Source organism: Trachurus trachurus (assembly GCF_905171665.1).
Source record: "Trachurus trachurus genome assembly, chromosome: 18".
NCBI lineage: Eukaryota > Metazoa > Chordata > Actinopteri > Carangiformes > Carangidae > Trachurus > Trachurus trachurus.
In genome coordinates, this window is record NC_139909.1 from 2,941,855 (window position 1) to 2,965,392 (window position 23,538).

The 23,538-nt window shown below is 41.5% G+C and overlaps 1 protein-coding gene and 1 pseudogene across 3 annotated transcripts; both read right to left on the minus strand.

Annotated features, from left to right (window-relative positions):
* Window positions 1-3,645: 3,645 nt before the first annotated feature.
* On the minus strand, window positions 3,646-5,748 carry LOC311001539 (annotated as a pseudogene). Its single transcript has 4 exons — window positions 5,718-5,748; window positions 5,126-5,395; window positions 4,128-4,596; window positions 3,646-3,707 (listed from the first exon to the last, which is right to left on the minus strand). The product of its transcript is annotated as an uncharacterized misc_RNA (transcript).
* Window positions 5,749-6,512: 764 nt separating this feature from the next.
* LOC311001335 (butyrophilin subfamily 1 member A1-like) lies at window positions 6,513-17,749 on the minus strand. 2 transcript variants are annotated; one of them, XM_083992394.1, is made up of 6 exons: window positions 17,631-17,749; window positions 12,227-12,595; window positions 9,923-10,133; window positions 9,764-9,828; window positions 8,869-9,006; window positions 6,513-7,341 (listed from the first exon to the last, which is right to left on the minus strand). In XM_083992394.1, exons 1-6 carry the CDS (start codon window positions 17,677-17,679, stop codon window positions 6,959-6,961), a joined length of 1,215 nt encoding a protein of 404 aa, XP_083848520.1. In that variant the 5' UTR covers window positions 17,680-17,749; the 3' UTR covers window positions 6,513-6,958. The 2 variants fall into 2 exon arrangements, with proteins under 2 accessions (XP_083848520.1, XP_083848519.1); XM_083992393.1 differs by lacking the exon at window positions 17,631-17,749 and adding an exon at window positions 15,736-16,155.
* Window positions 17,750-23,538: the final 5,789 nt, after the last annotated feature.

Sequence of the window (23,538 nt, forward strand, 5' to 3'; positions counted from 1 at the left end):
GATAATGGGAGTATAACGGTTGTTGTGTTATTGTGTTGTTGTGTCAGTTGTGCTCACCACCGACAGTGTAGGTCCAGAGGACGAGCACAAAGATCCACATCATCTTCTTCTTCCTGTGAACTAAACCTCGGTCAAGCCTGAAAAACCAGAGAAGAAGAAGAAGAAGAATAAGAAGTTGTTTGTTTTTTCTGCGCACAATAAAACAGTGTTGAATCTGTTTTAAGTTCTAATACAAACAGCCTCCTACCTGTTCAGGTGTGTGTTGTCTGTCAGCTGGTCTGGACAAACCAGCGAAGAATTAAAAGTCCCTCTGGGTTCATGACAGTTATACACAACTGGAAATAAAACATGGCGTAAACTTATTGTGTATATAGACCAACAGTTTGTCTTTGAAATCGCCATGAAGTACAAATGCTGTTGTTTAACAATCAGATAAAGTGACTGATTGTTGGAACAGCCCAAACCTCTTCATAAAACAATAATTACTGTATAGATATATTGTAGGGTATTGTATGAAGTTTATTTTTATTTTTTTAGAGTAGTACTTTAGGCTACAGATCACAAATCATAAAAACTGTGATTTCATAACAACATCATTATTTGAAGCTTTGATGAATAAACAAAGTAGAAAGTCGAGCTGAGGAAATGTTCAGATTAACATTAAAGTAAATGAACAGCTCGTTGTTTAAGTGTGTCGTCAAAGCTCGGTTAATGTCTCAGTTACTCACGCGCTTGTCGACAGCTGCTCCACTCCAAGTCAAGAAGGACTAACGAAGAGATGACCCAACTCACGAGTGTCTGACGACAGTAAACCAAAGCGAAAGTTTACCTTTGTTTAGCCCCACCCGCACGATCCTGATAAGATGTACCGGTAGGGCAGGGTGGCTGTAAAATCAGTGTACAATCTGTGTTTGGGTTTAAATGTCTCTGTGTAGAAAATGTGATCATTAAAATTTTCCTTTTCCTGTTAGATTTGAGTTTCTGTGACTTTCTCAGAGTGAAATTCACTGTTGGGAACACTATATAGCTCACATGCAGCTCATCACACCATGAGATGATAAATATTTACTTGAGTAAGTCGAAACTTACTGCTTCTGTACAATCTCTTTTTCAGCTCGTCCATCTTCGTTTAATACAAACGTTAGTTCTCTGTCTGCTTTATGACATTAAACACAATAAACCATGTGATTCATTTCAGGGGGCGGCTCACTGAGTCCAACTGTCCTGATTCTTCTTCTGTCTGATTCTGTTTTTGACACTAATCCATCATAATCATCATCATCATCATCATCATCATCATCATCATCATCATCATCATCGTCATCATCATCATCATGCATCATCATCTTGTGCAACACATAGGGGAGACCAGGGATGGTTGTAACAGTTTTTGTCTAGGCTCCTAAAACTTGCAGTGTTCATGGTAGAGCTCTCACATTTTGACACAGAGTTCCCTCATTTGTCCACTACAAATAGTAATGCCTTCTCAAAGTATATCACAGAATTCACTATTTGATGTCAAATGCAAGGAGTGCCACTGTAAAAACCTGCCCCACTATCGGGTAGGTTGTAACACAACCTGGGATAAATTGTAACAGTGAGATTAAAAACTAAAAACTGAGACCAAACCAAAACATGCATCTATGTAAGTTTATTGTGCATGTTCCAACACCAAAGCATCTTCCTATGGTTCAGTATGAACAAAAAGAACTCATCACTGATGGTTAAATGAAGAACGGTGTCAGTGGTGTGGATCCTAACATTCGAAAGCTGTCTAATAGAACATATTCTGATAATACCAGTGAATGGTGAATATGTATTATTGGAAACCTTCAGCAGGAGGTCAGAAGCAGCTCATGGTCCGTGTATAATTCCAGGAAAGATGGTGACATATAATGACACTCAATAAAACAACAAAGGTAAAACGTGTTATACAACCATCCCCACCCTTATCAGTCACTGTTTGACCAGCTGTGGTTTGAAATAAACATTGATGAAATTACTCATATTTTCACTTTCATCTTACACGAGTTACATAATTCAAACGTCAACGATGTCGATACTAGTCAAAATTTAGACTTGGTCCAAATGATTAGTTTCTGACCTAAAAAAAATGTTTTTGGGATGTAAAACCAACACGCTTATTGACACAGCAATGCAAATTCACATTCACAGTCAGGAAGTGAGTGGGTACACATGATATTGATCACATAACTCTAATGTTATTGTCATTATTGGTGAAAGTGATGCTATTACAACCATCCCCGGTCTCCCATAATAAAACAGATCCTCTTTAAAAAAAAAAAAAAGATAAAACACAACAACATGAAAACACCACACACTTTAATTCAGATTTAACATGTGCATTTGAACACAGGGGTAAAAAAAAACAAACTTTCAAATGACAGGGTGTATTATGACGTCGAGCCAGGAGAGGGCGCTGTGGAGTTTATCGATCAGTTTGACCTGTTGACCCATCAGTAAACAGAGAAGCTGATAATGTGTTGGAGAACAAGAGGAAAGTACATCCCATCTGTTTGTTCAGTCACTGTATTTATTTTACCTGGGTTTCACTCACAGTGAGTAAACCAGATGTGTTACAGATGTGGACCAAGCAAATGACAAAGAGTCAAGTCAAACATTCTGGTCATTTTGTACCTTCATGTCAGGAAAGGTCATTAGATACAGATGAAGCTGTCCTTCTGTGGGGTGGGTTTAAAGTGAAATGCATTGTGGGATCATGTGAACACTGGTGGAGAAGAGGTGGGTCAACATCTGTCCTCACCCTTAATGTGTCCACATCTGGGCCTTTTATCTCTGTTTTCCATTTCAATCAGACTTTTGCGTTGTGTTTTTTTTTCTTTGTTTGATATTCAGTTGTCGGCCTCTTTGTGAGCATGTTGTTTTTTGTTCACGCTTCTGAGAAATAGCCCTCGAAACCTGGTTTCAGTGCCTTTGTTCTCACCACAGTCGACCCACACAGACAGACGCTCAAGGAAATTCAGTGCATAACGGTGAAAAAAGCTTTTCCTGTTTGTTAAATCAAGTGAAGTTTATAAAACCAAAGAATAAGAGCGTGATGGAGTGATTAAAGAATAAAAAATTATAATAATTAATATAATTATAATTATAATTTAGAAGTTGTTGGTTTTACAGAGCTGATATTGTCCAGTGAACATCGTGTGTGGTGGATGTTGAGTAAATCGAGGACAGAGTCAAATGTCAAATGGAAAAAAAACTAAGGTTTACACCTCACGATTGCAGAACCACAGTGGGGTGTAAAGACACAGTCACTTCACTTCCTCTGCAAACTCAGCAGCATATCGATGCATCAACAGCCTGGTTACATCTGCTTATAAACACACAACAAATGCTTAATTGTCTGAGTTTACTAGCTGATTGTTGACAGTGGACATGATGAAGGTAGACAATCATTGACAATGTAAACTCGGTACAATTCGGCAACTGAAAAACATGAAAAAACAGTTTAATCAAATCTTTTTTTTTTTTTTTAAATGGATGTGTTTTTTAATGTAAAAAAGCCTGAACCTGATGACATCACGTATATTAGATCACAAGGCCTCGTAAAACAAACTATGACAACCTCGATGTGTTGATCCAGTGGATCGTCAGGTTTCCGTCAGGCTACACAACTATTTCCATGACGACGTCGTTGCTGCCTCTTCTCTTTGCGACCGCCTGAGCTGCTGCTGCAAAGAAACAAACAAACAAACAAACAAACAACATCAGCATCACAACATGATGGCAAGAACCAAGAAGTGAGTATTAAGGTGGAGGATTCACTAGCCTACCATTTGTCAGATTGATAACTGACAAAAAAAAACCTGCCCGTCATGTTGCAATGACGGAGTTCACCTAAAACCTCAGACTGAACCACAGATTTGTCACTGTGCTACATCTGCATTTGTGTTTGAAGTTACTGAACACACACGGATCACACACAGATCACTGTGTCCAGGAAAATGTCTTCATATCATGATTATGAACGTATTCGGCCATATGCAGACGATATTTTAGTGTTTTCCACCAATTTTCTTTCCAAATGCATCAGTTTTGATCTTGTGCACTAACGGTTAAACAGGATGACCTCACAGGTGTGGACCCACCTCTCCTCCTGTCTCTGTATATGAGACCCAGTACAATGGTGGAGAGCAGGTAAGGAATTCCCACCAGGACGTGAAGCACGATTCTCAGGACAGAGACCGAACATGAAGCTGCAGATGGGGACGATGCTGAGGAAGATGAAACGTGAACGTTCGTTGGTGCATTGTTTGCTCTCTAGAGGAAAATGTGATGTGATGTATGAACGACATCGTCTCATCTCACCTTCGACAGCCAACCAGCTGGCTCTGGATTCTTCCCCTCCGGAGATGCTGCACTTGTAGAAGCCTTCATCCGACTTGGAAACGCTGTGCAAGGTCATCTGATCTGTGGTGGAGCCGTTGCTGATGAGACGGCCATCTTTGTAGAAATCAAACCTGTGGTCCGAGGACTTTGTCTGAGCTTTGCAGTGCAGAGTCACGGCGGCTCCCTCCAACACAGGCAGGGCGGGACTCTCCAGGATCACGGCCCGATCTTTTACAAACAAAGGAGACTCAATCAAGCGAACATGCAGCTTTCAGTTTACCACCCTACACCGCCAGTTGTCAGTCAGTACGTTTACATGCTCAGCTAAATCGAGCCCTGCTCTCAGCTTGATTTGAGAGTCACGTCGGACTTCTGTCATTGTCCAAGTTTAAAATTGAATAACTGACGGTGCTCCCTCCCTCCCTCCCTCCCTCCCTTCTTTCTTCCTCCCTTTTTTCTTCCTCCCTTTTTGACCCAATCTGAGTTGAGTTGAGTTGAGTTGAGATTACTTTATTTATCCCATAGGGCAATTCTGTTTCTACAGCTGACCACTGTTCCCTCCTGATTAAGGTGTATACATGCAGAAGAAAATCGATTTCCAATCGCATAATCTGGGTGTCTTAGTTAGATAAGGAGAACTCCGATACTAGTCGGACTAACGCGTTTACATGCACTTCAGTTGTCCGGTTATAGTCGGATTGAGGCGATAATTCGTTTTTTTCAAGTGTCATGTAAACGTACTGAGTATGTGTCGTACCTGTGATGGTGATGTTGACGGTGTTGCTCAGCTGCCTGTCCACAGACTCGCACCAGTACACCCCGCTGTCTGTAGGGTAGGTGCTCCCAATGATGCAGGTCCAGGCCGAGGACGTGGAGCCCCAGCCGGAGGAGCAGGTCCTGGTCGCTCCGTCCAGGGATCTCATCTTCACCTTCCACCCGGTGGAGTTCAGAGGATCCACACAGCTCATGGAGATGGTGTCGTACACGGAGAACTGAGACCTGTCAGGGCTGACGTGAAGACAGGCCGCTGGGAGGAAGTGAAGAGAGGCAGGAGGACGAGGAAGGACAGAGCGCAAGGAGGAATCACGGGTCAATGACGAAAAGGAGAAATAAACAACAACAAATGTAAAGTAGCAGAGAAAGAAGAGGGGGGAGTAGGAAGGAAGCACGAGAGCAGCAAAACGACAACAGTGAAAGTGTGAAAACCAACAAGAGACACAGAAAACAGTGACGCAACAATAAAAAACAAGTGAAACGTTAATGTGCGATGTTTGAGTTGATCTGTCGACAGCAAGTTAAAGACAGTGAGAAATTTGATGACAGTGAAAAATGTCAGAGTTTGTACTCACACAGCATCAAGCAGAACGGTGTCACCTGCATCCTGTCCCAACCACGACTGATGGACAGACACACAGACACTCTGCACTTCCTCTCTGACAAGCCCTGCCCCCCCGACACACACACTCAATACTTACATCATGGCCCAGATAGGTGTCATGGCAGCTGCAGATTTCTCTCTGAGGTTAAAGCTGCACAAAAGAAAATCTTGCCTGGTGCAAAGAGAAACAGATGGTTCGACCTACACGTCCAGCTGGACAGCAGCAACACAAATGTTCCTGTGTGGTGATTTCTCTGAGTCCAGTGCTCCCGCTCTTTTGGCTCTTTTGGTTTTGGTGTCCACCAGATCCAGATGGAAACATCTGGCTGTGAAGCTGCTAAAGGCTCCAGATGTTCACCAGCTGCTCTCTGAACCAAAACATTGAGCTAAAAGATGCTAAAGATCTGAGATGAGCCAAAGTCTTTGTGGGACAAATTCAACTTTTCATTGATCCATGGTCGTTATTGCCATTAAAACATCAATTATTGACGCTTTAAACTTTGGTGTGATTCTCTACACCCAAGACAATCCACTCTCTTCCATAAAAACATTAAATATATGATTGAATAAACTTTATCTGACGTCTCTTTACATCCTCAGCAGCAGATATGGCAGGAAGGAGAGAGGAGGCTCCGAGTCCACCTCAAAATCAAAGGTGCAGTTTAATAATTCATCCACCAGGGGGTGCTTTTGACCTGTTTCCATGTTTACACTGAAGAAGGAAGCACTGAAATCACACAAAGAGAGTCATTAGACTGAGTAGCTTTGAAAACATTTAATAAAATGTAAAATTCATACAAACATCCAATCCAATAAGTAAAAAGCAGTTTTGATATCAAGTCACATAGTAAAACCGTAGGAATACATTAAAACATAAATACATACAGTAGAAAGCACACAGGATATATACAATATTAATATATACAAGATAAGCAATAGTGCGAGAAATGTCTGTGAAAAGAAAAAATTCCCCTCGTCTAGAAAGAAAGTGACTGTAGTGTTACGTTAAAGGTTTCAGATCATTTGTCATGAAAGACCAAAAAGGTGAAAGTGCGAAATGACAGAGACAGTTTACAACTTCCTGTACACACCCCTGGACTCCGAACAGGTACGAACCATAGACAAAAGATGAGACTGATAGAAAAGAAGCATTTGTTGATCTTGTTTGTTCTTTGGGAAAAAAAGTCCAGAAGTAATGTTTTTGTTTTTTGGTCACGGCTCTGACTCTTCACTCAGAGGGCTGTAGGACGACATTGATGAATTTCTCCGTAGAGTCCGGGGGTGGTTGGGATCAGACATGCTCAGAGATCGACTGATCAGAGCTGGATGTTTCTTTGGGGCGGCAGCAACAGGGGGGACAGAGGCTGTGATGCTGTTCTGCCTCTGGAGAGGAGGTCTTACATGGTCACTCTGGGCTGATGGAGCAGGAGTAGGAGGAGCAGGAAGAAGAGGAGGAGGGTGGATGCTGGAGAGCGCTGCTGCTGGACCATCCTGTGACCTGGTGCTGGTCCGGTTCCTCAGGAGGAGCCGATGTTCAGACGCATCACTGGTAGCACTTTCAGCCGATCCTTCCCTGAGCATTGGTTTTTGATTGTCTGTTGTAACAAGGTGAAAAACAAAGAAGCTGTTAGTTAAACTGACATTAATCTGGCCTGACGGTAGTGCGTTGCTGCGATTAGCCTCTGATTAGTCGGAACGAGCCACCCGGCGGAAGTCCCGCCTCCATGCTGCAGCTTTCACAGTCCGCCCGGTAACGGGAAACATCAACAAACAACAACAGGAACCGAACCATGGATCTATTATACATCTGTGTCATGAACCGAACAGAAGAAGACATATCCGTCAGCTGTTGTCAACCGACGTTAAACCGAACAAAAGAATAAATATCCGTCAGCGGTTGTCAACCGTCATTACACCGGCGCACCCAAATCCAGTTTCCAACCGGCAATAATTTGCAAGCGCATCATTGCTACGGCGCCGACCACAACGATTGTGACTGGTTGAAAGAATTCCAAACGGCCAGAGTGTTTTTTTCTCTGATCGCAGAATCATAGGCGGACCAGCCAGACCCTTCTTCTCTGGAGGAGGGTCTGGCGAGCGAGACTAAACTGACATTAACTGGAGGATGACTGAATGTTATTATAATGTTGATCTTGTCTTGTTCTTTGAAATCTGCAAACATCTCAAAGAAGTCGGACAGGACAAGAAGTGTGAGCAGCCCTGTAGTTGAACCAGTTTCAAAGGAGCTATGTGTAGGTTTAGCACTTTCTACATAGTTAACAATAGCTTTAGCATCTGTTTTATAACAATAAAACCAATATGACAACCACCTCCACAGGTAGAAAGAACCCCTTTTACTTCTTTAACTGAAGTTAGCATGCTAATAACTAACTTTAATTTTACATCACAGAGTAGTCCTACATCAGTGAACATCCTGGTTCTTTTAGCTTTTAGCAGATTGCCAACAAACGTCTAAATGAGATCATGGAGATTTTCTGCAACGTGTACCAGTAACATCTTCACATCAGAGGAAAAAACCTGATCTCAGTTATCAAACCAGTTTTCATGTGACCTTTATGTAGTGGTTTCACTCCTCCCATTTAAAAGCTGGCCTGCTCTCCCTGCCTTTCCTCCAAGAAGCTGCCTCCATCAGCTCTTGTTAACATTTCCATGTTTCCCACATTCCGTGTTATAAACTGTTTTCTTGTCTGTATACAACATCTATTGCTTGTCTGCTGGTTGAGGGATCCCTCCTCTGTTGCTCACCCTGAGGTTTCTCAGATTTCTCCCTGTTAAAAGGGTTTTCTATGGAGTTTTCCCTCAGTGGATGTGAGGGTCTAAGGGCAGAGGATGTTGTTGTGGTGCCATGTAAAGCCCTTTGAGACAAACTGTTTGTAAAAATGGGCTATACTAATAAAATTGCCTTGCCTAAAACACACCATCAACACACCTTTTGATAATGAAGCCTATACATCTGGTGTAAGTTCATTATGTTTACAAACCCAGTGGCACTGATCTGGGGCCTGTGGTTTGTTCACTTTCTATAATGACTCCCAGTTCTTGGCACTGAGCCACTTCATCCTGCCCCTCCGGGCAGAGAGAAGCCTCCATCAGTGACTCACCAGTTCTGCCACATTTCTTCCACAACAGGAGAACTGCTCCACAGGTCAGTGCAGTGACTGCAAAGACAACAGCCCCAACGACAGTCCCAGTGACGACCATGGCCATGGCACAGGAGCAGGAAGTCCTCAGGCAGTCCACTGAAATCACAGTAAACACTGTGTTACAGACAAGTACAATCTGATAACTAAACACACCCCAAGGAAAATATGACTTAAAGCTCAGTACAGTATAAAGGCAGATGTTTGTGTTAAAGCTCCATACAGTATAAAGGTAGATGTTTGTGTTAAAGCTCCATACAGTATAAAGGTAGATGTTTGTGTTAAAGCTCCATACAGTATAAAGGTAGATGTTTGTATTAAAGCTCCATACAGTATAAAGGTAGATGTTTGTGTTAAAGCTCCATACAGTATAAAGGTAGATGTTTGTATTAAAGCTCCATACAGTATAAAGGTAGATGTTTGTGTTAAAGCTCCATACAGTATAAAGGTAGATGTTTGTGTTAAAGCTCCATACAGTATAAAGGTAGATGCTTTCCTTCCTGTCACTTTGTGATGTCACAACAAAGCCCCGTCCCCTCACCACCACCTGGACCCGCCACCATCCAACAACTTGCAGGATTTGGTTTCTCTGAGTGTTTTATTCTGAAATCTGCTCTATTTTTATGGGATCGTTCATAAAACAGTCAACCAATCAGAAGAGAGCTTCAAAGCCTCTTCCTCTCTTCTGATTGGCTGACACTGACCTGTTGTTACTAGAGCTCCAGAGAGAAGCTAAGAGAGGAGATGGAAAACTACACTGAGGAGTTTTTTTTTAGATCTTCTCATTGATCAACCCTTCAAAATAAAAGACGGCAGAAGAAAAAACATGGAGCTGTGAAGTGAAGCTCTGGTTTACCTGGGATGAGGATCTTCGTGTCCCTGGACATGTTCGACTCCAACTGCTCAGCCCTGCAGGTCACACTGTGATGTAAAGAGACATCAGATAAAGCTTTAGTTCGGTTAGTTCGTAAATCATGTATTCATTGATAATGATAGTAATAAACTATTTCTGAACCTCGTTGTGTTGGTTGTCAGGGTGACATTGCGTATCACAGTAAAACATCCATGGGCATCTTGTGTTATCTGGCCCTTGGAGGGAATGTTGTTCCCCATATCATCCAAAAACCTGATCACAGATGTTGGCCGCCAGCAACGAGCCACACACTGCAGGCTCACGCCTCCAGACTCAGGTGAAACCACGGAGAGTTCAGGATCAGAGAGTGAAACTGTGTAAACAACAATGAGCAGGGAGTGACTTCTGAGTGGGTGGAAATTATGAATGAATTCAGGAAACGCAGGTAAACGACCGGTTATTTAGTGTGTTGTTGCAATACTGTCCTAGACTGCTACAAACCTGCAGCTGTGTGGTCCTGTTTCAGGTGGAAGAGCAAATTAAAGACAGAATCTCACTGAGAGTTTGATCAGGTCAGAAAAACCATTTGAGAAACTGAAACCAAAGAGTTCAGTCTTGTTCTGTGGTGAATGATTAAAATAAGGCCTTCTCCACACAGAAAGGATCTTTGTCTTGTTCATTTTGAAAAAGTTTCACCAAAAACACAGCATTGTTTCAAGAAATATCCAAATTCACACAAATCCGCAGAAAACGACTCTAAACGTTGTAGTACATCGAGAACTCGCGCCTGGTGTGAACGCACTGCAACGCTGCTAAACACCAGAAACAGAGAAGGAGACAGAAAGCTTATTAAACATTATAAGTGGATTAAATGTTGACTGGGAGTCGTGTCAGAGCAAATATGACGATAATGATGATTTAAGACAGTAGTCGATTTATTTTTTGTTGTTGTTACGTTATATCGATAGATTTTATACATCTAACGGTGTGGCTAAGGTCACAGGTTAGAGCAGTGGTGGGTATGACATCATCGTTTCACAAGAGATCCGTTTTGGGTGTCTACATTAAAACCCTTGGGTGGCATTTTGAGATTTTCGTTTCTAAAAAAAACTGTTTTCACCTCCCTAAGACGCTGTTTCTGTCTGGATGAAATGCCAAAACAATAAACCTATGGATATTCCCATTCATCCAGGTCATCGTTATCTCTGGGCAACACCATTGAATCGAAGGCAACTGGACTTGTATTTATCTAGGAAGATGTTTCGCCTCTTATCCAAGGGGCTCCATCAGTTCGCTATACATCGGTCTGACTAGTCCTCACTAGTCTGACAACCAGTGGAGCAAAACCCAGGGATTTAACCTCTGTGGGAGTGTTCCTGAAAGTACTTGTGGGTGTGTTCACAAACGTACTTGGTTAGGTAGAGTTTCACTTGACCATTGTTCAAATCTCTTGTGCATAACAGTCGTTGAGAGTGATGCGAGGTGGAGTCGTTCACTGTCTTGGGTATAGATGAAAGAGCAGCAGGTGAAACGTCTCCTTAGACCAATACAAGTCCAGTTGACTTCGATTCAATTTGTTGTCCAGACAAAACAATTAAAAACTTCTGCTGATTTAAGGCTCTAATTTGAAGTTGGTCAAGCTTTTTGACAGCAACAAAAAGGTGTTTTGGCTTAAAGCAGAGGTAAGCGGACTGTTTGTTTTAATATAAGTCTTAAAGCAGAAGTAAGCGATCAGGTGGTTTTGTCTAACTTCCTGTCAGCAGATGGAGTTAGCAGTCCCCGCCCTCGTCTCTATGTCACCACATTCACGCGCATCCCTTGGCTGCACACACAGAGAGGACTGCCCCTTTATGCCGTTCTCTCTCCTCATTGGATAAAGGTTGTAGGATACAAGGAAGTATACAAGAAGTTTTCTCCTCGGCTTACAGCAGAGCAGAGGGACTGACAGACCCGTGTTTCGGACCAAACACTCTATAGAAGTGATTGCTGTCGGAAGATATAACTATTTAAGACTTAGATTAACACAAACATTCACCTTACTTCTGCTTTAAATAGAACTATCTTCCGACAGCAATCACTTCTATAGAGTGTTTGGTCTGAAACACGGGTCTGTCAGTCACTCTGCTCTGCTGTAAGCCGAGGAGAAAACTTTCCTTGTATCCTACAACCTTTATCCAATGAGGAGAGAGAACGGCATAAAGGGGCAGTCCTCTCTGTGTGTGCAGCCAAGGGATGCGCCTGAATGTGGTGACGTAGGGACGAGGGCGGGGACTGCTAACTCCATCGGCTGACAGGAAGTTAGACAAAACCACCGGATCGCTGACTTCTGCTTTAACAGATCGGGCATGGTCAGGTGAGATCAGACTCAGGACTGAATGGATCCACCTGGAACCAGGACCAAACTTTCAGGCCTGTGCAGAACTCATATGGACTCTTGTATAGGCGACTGTTGTGGACCAGACGTACCCACAACAAGCTCCACGAGGGTGATGTGTGGACGGGACTTCGGCCAGATCTTCATGCACTTGTATATCCCGGCATCGGTCAGCTGCACGTCAGAAATCCTCAACGAGACGTTTCCATCTTTGAGGTTCTTCATGACGAAGCTGGTCCGGTGCTCGAAGGCCAGGTTCTTCATCTCATGGGTTTCGCAGCCATCCCGGAACAGGAAGACGATGTTTGGCTTCAGGCCTTCCTTGGACCACTCTACGGTTGGGAAATCTCCCCCGTCAGGGTTCTTGACTGAACATGGGAGGAGGGTGTTTCCACCAGCAAAGGCCACGACCCGCTTTATATCGTGAACTCTCTCCGGTGGATCAAGCGCTGGAGATTCACCTGCAAGAAGAAGATTAATTCGATTCATTCCCACATTGTTTCATCATTTCACATTATCACAGTGACTACGTTCACATGGACAGTAGCAATCTGACCATTGACCTTATTCAGAGTAAGACAATATTCTGATTGAGGTGTTTACATGTTCCCATTTTAAATGTTACAGAGCATAGATGGATTAATGGCACGTCTGCAGGCCTACGTCACACCATCCTCATTTCATTTCATCTTCATTTTCTACTTAAAATCACATCAAATATTGCACAGAAATGAGCTCTTTTCTTTTCTTTGAAGCCATGTGACGAAACCTTCTCTGATCATGCAAGACCTCTTAGTTTGTCATAAAACGGTTGACCCGTTGCTGTGTATGAAAATGCAGCGAAACTCCCACAAAACATTGATATTGCAATGAAGGTGTGTGCATGTGTTTGATAACGCGATTAAAACAGGAATATCCCACCTGTTGTAGAAGTTTACTTCGACTATGACCTTAACTGGATTAAAGTAATCAGATATCACAGTTTAAATGGTAGTTTCTTAATCAAAGTATTGTCTTAATCAGATATATCAGAGTTTTGTTGACCATGTAAACGCACTCAATGTGAACTTTGCTACTTATGACCATAGAAGCTTCATGGCCTCTGTTGCTCAGTCTTCCCTTTAATCCAATGCCATTCAGTCCAAACACTTCACTTGCATGTCTTTATCTTTACCTGAAGTGACTCAACCAATCATTAGCAGGAGAGGCAGCATCAGATAACAACACTGCCGCATTGCAGCTGTTAACCGCCAGTACATTTCCATTAAAAAAAACACACAGTACATTTCCATTAAAAAAAAAAACCCAGGAACCTCATCCGACTAGAACCACATTACTAAAGCTCACGCAACATTTGGCTCAGAGTCAAACTGTTACTGCAGGTCGCACAATCGCACAAAGTATTTTCTGTCTCAGGAACCTGTTTTTTTTTTTTTTTCCACTTTAGAATAATAATTTCACAACCAACAGAACAGAGACGTTTCCCTGTGGAGAAAAAACTCAAACTTTTCTAACTGGAAACAACTTCTTGCCCAACACAGAAACACACTGTGGGCGGCAGGGCAAACATCCCATGATGCAACTCTGTCCTCTCTCCTTATCTGTGCTCATTCATACCCAGTTAAAGAATGATAATGACTTGGTTTATTGGTGCAGAGTCTGGATCTGTGACCACAAACCTCCTACTGACACATTTCTGTTTTGTCTCGACCTGCTCTCCAAGAATAATAATAGTAAGAAAAGTGCCAACTTGTGTTATACCTTTTATTTTTATTTTATTTTATTTTTTTCACACATTTAAACTAGCTATTTACTTATTCAGTACTAAGCCTTGTAGATTTAATTTTCTATTTTTATTGTAAGAAAAGTTATGTCTTCGAAAAAAAGAGGAAGAATGCAACAGTTTCCTGTTTGAGAATGTATGTACATTTTGAACACAATAAAGTTTTTTAAAAAAATGAAAAAAAGTAAGAAAAGTGCCCTGATTTTATTTCCCATAATAAAACTGATCTGACTCCTCTTGTTCTGGTGCCAAATACAGCCAGGGTGGGACCAGCAGAGCAGCATTCCTGCAATGATTTTTATGGAGTGGGGATAAGTCACCACTTTATACACACGAAATACAGAGAGTGGACTGAAGAGGACTATCGGGCTCAAACCCAGAGTCCAGAAGGGCCAGAGGAACAACAGTTCTTGTTGGACCATCAGTCAACGGCATACAGCAGTCTACTGACTGAAAACTGGAATCAAAGTCTGAGGTCTGACTTACACTGCAAAAACTCAAACTCTTACCAAGAACATTTGTCTTATTTCTAGTCGAAACAATCTCATTATACTTAAAATAAGACTCATCACATTAAAAGTATCTTATTTTTAGACACTTTTTACTTCTTTCAAGCATATTTTCACTTGAAATAAGTGAAGAAAAAATTATCTGATAGATCAAGTTTTTCTTTCTTATTACAAGCACAAAAAAACTTGATTTCACTGGCAGATTTTTCTACTTATTTCAGGTGAAAATTTGTTTGAAAGAAGTGAAAATCATCTAAAAACAAGATCATTTTTAGGTGATGAGTCTTATTTTAAACCAACACTAAGGAACTTTTCAACCTTCATATAATATTTTCATAACTTTTGTGATAGTACATCGACTTACAACAGGTTGAATGACACCTCTGTCATGGCCTGAGGGGGTCTGTATCATTATGGTCTGTATCGCCTTCACTGGCACTAAGCAGCTTTGAGGAGCATGGTAGGAAACCGGCTCTCACTTAAGTTTCACTTTCACTTTTGCGAGTCACGACAAGGAGGGAGCAGCAATGCGGCACCTTTCTGTCGGATTGTGTATGTGTGTTTACTGAGAAATGATCTGCTGGAAACAGAAACTTAGTTTGGACGTCTTTTGTTAATTTCCATGCACCGGGAGATCAGGATGTTTACGGCGCTACGCGCTGGTGCTCATGGGAAATGGAGTCTTCCTTCAGGCAAAACACTACCGCTTTGGGCCACTGGCGCCGCCAAACTCAACCAAAACTGAAAGTTCTTTAGTGCTGCTTTAAGTGGAAAGAGGTTAGTATTGAGTAGAAATTAGACACTTTGACAAGAAATAAGACAAATATTCTTGGAAAGATTTGGGGTTTTTGCAGTGTAGACCAAAGAAGAAGAAGTGAATGAATGTTCATATCCAGTGATTTACACAATCAGTTGGTTGTCAATAAACAAACAACAAACCAAACATTACTGACATAAACCTGAAACTTAGATAAGATAGTTAGATAGTATCTGACAAATCACAACCAACACACACTAGGCTACAGTGTGCAGTGAACTGTAAACAAACACACAAATAAGCACGTGAAGTTACAGTTCCTCCCTTCCCTCTTAACAATCTAATAAGACGTCAAAGTGTGACGCAAATTCACTTCAGTAAATGTTTGTCCCCTTCGAAAAAAACACACACACTCACTTTCATACAGACAAATAGGCTACTACCACAGCTCTAAAGATACTAAACATACATCCATACGAAATAATAAAGAAACTCAGTACAGTGAGGCTCACACCTGTCTGAGCAGGTAAAGGTGTAAAGGTGTGTTTTTACCTGTACAACACGACAGCAGAGCGGAAACCAGCAGGACACGAGGACTCATACCCACAAAACACTCAGGTCAGACTCCCGTGGCGGCGAAAAACAAAGGAAAGAGAGCGACTGCACACAGGTCCAGGTCCGAGATAACAACACTGCCGCATTGCAGCTGTTAACTGCCAGTACATTTCCATTAAAAAAAAAAAAAACAGTACATTTCCATTAAAAAAAAACCCAGGAACCTCATCCGACTAGAACCACATTACTAAAGCTCACGCAACATTTGGCTCAGAGTCAAACTGTTACTGCAGGTCGCACAATCGCACAAAGTATTTTCTGTTTGTGACAACAGGAACCTGTTGTTTTTTTTCTTTTCCACTTTAGAATAATAATTTCACAACCAACAGAACAGAGACGTTTCCCTGTGGAGAAAAAACTCAAACTTTTCTAACTGGAGACAACTTCTTGCCCAACACAGAAACACACTGTGGGCGGCAGGGCAAACATCCCATGATGCAACTCTGTCCTCTCTCCTTATCTGTGCTCATTCATACCCAGTTAAAGCATGATAATGACTCGGTTTATTGGTCCAGAGTCTGGATCTGTGACCACAAACCTCCTACTGACACGTTTGTGTTTTGTCTCGACCTGCTCTCCAAGAATAATAATAGTAAGAAGAACAGTGCCCTGATTTTATTTCCCATAATAAAACTGATCTGACTCCTCTTGTTCTGGTGCCAAGCACAGCCAGGGTGGGACCAGCAGAGCAGCATTCCTGCAATGGTTTTTATGGAGTGGGGATAAGTCACCACTTTATACACACGAAATACAGAGAGTGGACTGAAGAGGACTATCGGGCTCAAACCCAGAGTCCAGAAGGGCCAGAGGAACAACAGTTCTTGTTGGACCATCAGTCAACGGCATACAGCAGTCTACTGACTGAAAACTGGAATCAAAGTCTGAGGTCTGACTTACACTGCAAAAACTCAAACTCTTACCAAGAACATTTGTCTTATTTCTAGTCGAAACAATCTCATTATACTTAAAATAAGACTCATCACATTAAAAGTATCTTATTTTTAGACACTTTTTACTTCTTTCAAGCATATTTTCACTTGAAATAAGTGAAGAAAAAATTATCTGATAGATCAAGTTTTTCTTTCTTATTACAAGCACAAAAAAACTTGATTTCACTGGCAGATTTTTCTACTTATTTCAAGTGAAAATTTGTTTGAAACAAGTAAAAATCATCTAAAAACAAGATCATTTTTAGGTGATGAGTCTTATTTTAAGTGGAAAGAGGTTAATGTTGAGTAGAAATTAGACACTTTGACAAGAAATAAGATAAATATTCTTGGAAAGATTTTGGGTTTTTGCAATGTAGACCAAAGAAGAAGGAGAAGGAGTGAATGAATGTTCATATCTAGTGATTTACACAATCAGTTGGTTGTCAATAAACAAACAACAAACCAAACATTAGGCCTACTGACATGTTTTGTTTTAGCTACACCTCATTTAACCTGAAACTTAGATAAGATAGTTAGATAGTATCTGACAAATCACAACCAACACACACTAGGCTACAGTGTGCAGTGAACTGTAAACAAACACACAAATAAGCATGTGAAGTTTCAGTTCCTCCCTTCCTCTTAACAATCTAATAAGACGTCAAAGTGTGACGCAAATTCACTTCAGTAAATGTTTGTACCCTTCAAAATAAAAGAGGTTTGACGTCACGTGCAAACAACAACACTTTGATAACGCTGATCGTGTTTTCAAACACACACACACTCACTTTCATACGGACAAATAGGCTACTGTCTACCACAGCTCTAAAGATACTAAACATACCTCCATGCGAAATAATAAAGAAACTGAGAGCAGGTAAAGGTGTAAAGGTGTGTTTTTACCTGTACAACACGACAGCAGAGCGGAAACCAGCAGGACACAAGGACTCATACCCACAAAACACTCAGGTCAGACTCCCGTGGCGGCGAAAAACAAAGGAAAGAGAGCGACTGCACACAGGTCCAGGTCCGAGCGCCCCGCTGCCTCCACTGAGCCGCTGCTGCTCATTCACAAGCGCTCCTACGTATGACGCGTTCAATGTCGTTGGGTAAAAAAAAAAAAAAAAAAAGACTTTCCACGTCTCCTCCCTTCTCGGTGCAAAGAGTGAATGACGCAACCTGAATAGACAGTCGGGCTTTCAAGAGTTCAACACATTGTAAACACGCTGCTGTTGTTACTTTCTGTTGTTGTTCCACCAATGTCTGAAGTTTTCTATTCCCACACGTTTGTGATTTTGTAATTTCTGAGCAAACATTGAACGTAACACGTGTGTTTTTTTTTTTGTTTTTTTTTGACAACTGTAACCGGAAATGAAAAAAGGAAATCACATTAGAGTCGATAAGAGAAACATGACAGGAAGTTTGTGGCCACAAAACACCTCATCTCATCATCACCCTGCATGCTAATTATTCTCAATGACAAAATGTGACACCCCTGCTCAGCTTTAGGCTATGTAAGTGGCTCAGTTCAAACTGTATTAAATAAATAAAGTCTGTGTCTATAACATAGTAATTGTAGCCTGATCATCTCAGACTTGTGATTTGTGGTTAATTCAGTGATGTACGAGCACCCCTGGTCCAAATGTCTGTTAAAGCAGAAGTAAGTGATATATTTGTGTTAATATAAGTCTTAAATAGTTATATCTTCCGACAGCAATCACTTACATAGAGTGTTTGGACTGAAACGGGGGTCTGTCAGTCACTCTGCTCTGCTCTGAGCCGAAGAGAAAACATTTATCGTATCCTACAGTTTTTATCCAATGAGGAGAGAGAACGGCATGCAGGGCTGTGTGTGCAGCCAAGGAACGCTGTGAATGTGGCGACGTAGCGACGAGGACTGTTATGGTGCGTTCAAGGAAACTCGTATTTTTCCGACCGTGAAGTCGTACCAGTTCGATCTGGTACGAGTTCACCGGTCAGAAGTTACGAGTGGCCGTTATAGTGACTTTCACCGGTAAAACAGGTCGGAAAAACATGAGTGGGTTGCCTGGAACGCTACAAAGTCGTAAGTTGTGACTTGAAGCTGTAATTTACGATTTCAAAAGCCTACCTGGAACGCAGCATTAGCGAAAACAACCGGACCACTTACTTCTGCTTTAATGTGAACAATGGAATATGAAATTATCTCCAAAAGACATAAAGTTATAGATGACATATTTACTTATATATTATATGTAATATTTATTTTCCTTTTTCAAACTGACAGAAAAGGAAAAGGGGCCCTCAGCAAAGGTTTGGCCCCCCTGCAAAGTTAGTAGCTAGTAGTAAATATCTTGTCTGATACCTTGGTCAAAGTTATCTGAGAGCTCAAGTCTCCCCTTTTCATTCTGAAACTGTAGAAAACTAAAAATAATAAGTACTGGTATTGATTAAAATAGGAGTGTTTCATGTTTTGGAGATCATTTCATCTTCACCTTGATGAACTGTTCACATTAACAGACATTTAAACCAGGGGTGCACAAACATTTGCATGATGCCACTGTGATGTCACACTGTGCTGAACGGCCTGTTGTTGTTGTTGTTGTTGTTGTATTTACTTTGGCTTTAAGAAAAATACATTTTACAATATACATACTTGAAAAAAACAGATTCAATAGTTCTGGGTTATTTCAGTCTATAAATCCGGTCCACATGGTTGTGTTTTCTCTGGCCCGGGTCCGGCCCATAAACAGCCAGAGTCAATCCAGATGTAGAAGTATCTGGGCTGGACTCATGAACGTACCATGCCCCCTCGCAGTAAAAAACCCCCCCAAAAAACAATAATCAATATCTATGATAAGCAGCTGCCAGGAAGGGCCGAGCTCTGGTCTTCATGTTTTTGTTTTACAGTGTAACCTAATCAAGTTCGCTCAGTCGTTGGTTGTGTACACTGACACTGTGACTGTTTCTGGCTCTTCTTTTGTACCAACACTGAAATGATGAGGTGCATTTGGAAAAACAAAAATAAAGGCAAGGCAAGGCAATTTTATTTGTATAGCCCGTTTTTACAAACAGTTTGTCTCAATGGCATCATAACAACATCCTTTCGCCTTAGACCCTCACATTGACTGAGGAAAAACTCCATGGAAAACCCTTTTAACAGGGAAAAATCTGAGAAACCTCAGGGTGAGCAACAGAGGAGGGATCCCTCACCCAAACGGACAGACGGGACAGAGATGTTGTTACAGACAAGAAAACAATTTATAACAGAGAATGTGAGAAACATGGAAATGTTAATAACAGCTGAAGGAGGAAGCTTCTGGTAGGCAAGGGAGGCAGGGAGAGCAGGCCAGCTTAATGGGAGGACTGGATGGCAGAGAAAAAGAAGAAAAGAAGATGGGGAGAAACCACCATCAGTCTAATGCCACCTGGTGTTCACAGAGCGGTACTGCAGGTCCTTCTCAGGAACTGATCCGTCTGTCGGCTCAGTCTCAGATTCATCATCCTGACATTTCTACAGCTGAACAGCACAAAACTCTGTTTTTCTTTTTCTAATTTTCTAACTGACCAAAGATCAGTTAGAAAAATGTGTATTATCTTTGTTGAAAAAATAAAATGGTAGCACTTTACAATAACGGTCCCTAAATTAACGTTAGTTAGTACATTGTTAAGCATTAATATATAAACTAATGTGTTAATTAATGCTGAGTAATAAATACATAATGATAACTAATTACATTATTCAACTTTTAATTTATTAACTAACTTTAAGTAGTAAACGTTAATTAACTGCTGTGTTTCCTAACCCTAAGTAATACATAATAATGATTGTTAATATATTTGTAAACAGTTAATTAATGCTTAATAATGTACTAACTAACGTTAATTAAGGGACCCTTATTGTAAAGTGTTACCAATAGAATACTCTAAGTGATGTTCAGAGCTTGAAAACCCACAGTTTTGTAGCTTCTATCATTGTCTGTCGAGGAACATCAGACCCACAAAAACATTGTTTCAATGCTTCATGTTTTTAATATTGCACCAGAGAACAAAGAAGAGTTCACTTTGCAGAATCAAAGTTGCGTTTTTCCGTAATATACACAGTCTGCTCTTAACAACGGTCCGTACAGCTCAGGTTTACCTCACATGTTAGTATTAGGGTTAGCGTTACAGCGATAGAGGAAATAAAGATGTCAGATTCTGCTAATGAGACCGATGCCTTCACATGATCACTATGCTGCAGATAGATGGGAGCCGAGCCTCGCAGTCCTTGTCGGCCAAACATCCTGAAGAGTTTCCTGAAAGTATCAAAGACCGCAGTCAGAGGAAGTCACCACTCACAGTCACAGGCAGAAAACTGTGAGTCGCTTTCAGCGTACCTATGTTCCCCGGGTCCTATGTTCCCCGAGTTCTATGTTCCCCCATAGGGGAATATAGGACCCTCTTTTTGAAAAAGGGTCCTATGTTCCCCGGGTTCCCTAAAAAGGGTCCTATGTTCCCCGGTCGCAATACATACTGGGGAACATATAGGACCCTTTTTCTGAAAAAGGGTCCTATGTTCCTTACTGTTACCGGGGAATATAGGACTTTTTCCAAAAAAAAGGGTCCTATGTTCCCCGCTGTTGCTGGTCATTGACTCGCTCTACTTATCTGGACTCTCTCTATTTATCTGGCCTGTCTAACCTCTACCTGGTCTTTTTACTAAACTTAACCAACTACTTTCTTCATTGCCTAAACCCAACCAATGGGAAAATTCCACTTCTCAGTCAAAGTCACAACTCAACTTCTCACTCAGAAATAGGCAAAAATCTGAAAAGTCACAACTCCACTTATGAAGGTATGGGTACAAAAATTGCATGTTCCCCAGGTCCTTTTGGGGAAAAGTGGGGAACATAGGACCCTTTTTTAGAAAAAAAGTTCCCCTGTCCCCTGTCCCATACAAAGTGGGGAACATAGGACCCGGGGAACACTGCTTTGATCACTGTCAAGCTGCACGCTCTCAGCTTTGGTTGATTTACCTTCATAGTTTGCCATCAGGCAGTGGTGCTCATGCTTCCCCTCACTGCACCACTGGTGTAATTGGCTGGGATGACCAATATCAGTCCAGGTCCAGGCGGGTTTCTGTGGAGGAAAAACCAGATGCTGGTATTAAAACAGTGTTGTTATTTACAAAACCACCTGACATGGTAGGCTACAATGGTGATTTTACATACTTCTGCTGTGTTGTGACCTCCGACCCAGACTTGTCCGTGCTCATTCCCGGCTTTCTTCATCAACTCGTGGATCTCACCGGCGCGATGACTGTTCATCAGTGATGCAAGAGATTCCCAGGTTCCGCTTGAAAAGGACTTGCAGTGGCTCTACAGTGGAGAAGAACAAAGTTGGGTGAGCAATAAAAATATCCATCCATCCATGCAACATTGATGAGCTGTGTCGACATTGGCATTATGTTTTGTATAGTTGATATTTCATGCTGATGATGATCACCTCGGCCTCATCCCAACCCATCGGTGTAGAGACGTAGAATAGACAGTGAGTGTCGGCAGTTGTCCAACCCTCAGGGCAATGAAAGGAAAGAAAGGGAAGGGGGTGGTCTGGTGATACAGGAGAGAGGGTCACAAGTCTCAAGGGGTGTGCAAGGTGGGGGGGCAACCGCCATTCCGACATCCCACCAGTCAGACATAGGCCTCTAATTGTCTAAATGGCAACACTTAATTTTCTATCAAACGTCCCATCATTCCGGCACTTCTTGCCTCCTTTTATTTTATTTAACCTTTATTTTACCAGGCAGATTGCTTGAGATAAAAAAAGTCTCTTTTACAAGCAAGGCCTGGCCTGGTCAGAATGACGGTATGTAGCGTATTTTTTCCCCAAAAGATTTTGCGCTGGTTGGGCTTAGGCGATGATGAAAGGAGTTGGTTAAATTGAGTAAAAATACCAGGTAGAGGCTAGACAGGACAGATAGATAGAGAGAATCCAGATAAGTAGGAGGGAGTCACCTGTTGAGTAACGCACATTTCCTTATATTGAAAGCCTTGTCAGAATGGTGGGACGTTTGCATGTCGGAATAGCGGTATGTTGGGAAAATCTGCATGCGGTCAAATAACACATGATTATTATCATTAGTTAAAAATCAATAGAGAAAAATGTTCTACTTCTTGTGTTAAAAATGCAAAACTACTTTCACTCTGAATCAATAATAATAACCACTGACCTAACTCGTGACGTCCGTGGGCAAAGTTGAAATAATCTGCATGCAGTCAAATAACACATGAAAATTATCAGTAGTTAAAATCATTAGAGAAAGATGTTCTACTTCTTGTGTTAAAAATGCAAAATTACTTTCACTCTGAATCAATAATAACCACTGACCACTTACCCTTGTCCTGTATGAGGTCATAATCTGCATGCGGTCAAATAACACATGAGTATTAGACAAAAATGTTCTACTTGTTGCGTTAAAATAAAACTACTTTCTCTCTGAATCGATAATAACCACTGACCTGGGTTTCGCATGTCGACTCCATAGTCCATGAGGGGAATGGCTGCATGAAAGTTAACAAGCCAGGTGGTGACATAGAAAAAACATTATCATTACTGAACAGTATTATTAATGAGGAGCTGTACGCCAAACACTCACTTGGTAGTTCCTCTGCTGTGGTAGGAACATTTGGAAGTGGTGGAAGAGCTGGAGATAAACAGGAGGAAAATCATTTCCACACTAATTTCACCCTTATTGATCTGGATCATATCACAGTTTGCCAATAACTTCACACTAAAAACAGTTGGGTTAAAAAATAACCCAATTTTAACCCAACTGCTGGTTCAGATA

Excerpts from the sequence above, each read along its gene's own strand:
- LOC311001335 (XM_083992394.1), bottom strand. The coding sequence starts at position 17,679 with ATGAGTCCTTGTGTCCTGCTGGTTTCCGCTCTGCTGTCGTGTTGTACA. Across the intron at positions 12,596-17,630 it reads TCTGCTGTCGTGTTGTACAG|GTGAATCTCCAGCGCTTGAT; the intron begins GTAAAAACACAC and ends TTCTTCTTGCAG. Across the intron at positions 10,134-12,226 it reads CCTCGTGGAGCTTGTTGTGG|TTTCACTCTCTGATCCTGAA; the intron begins GTACGTCTGGTC and ends TTGTTTACACAG.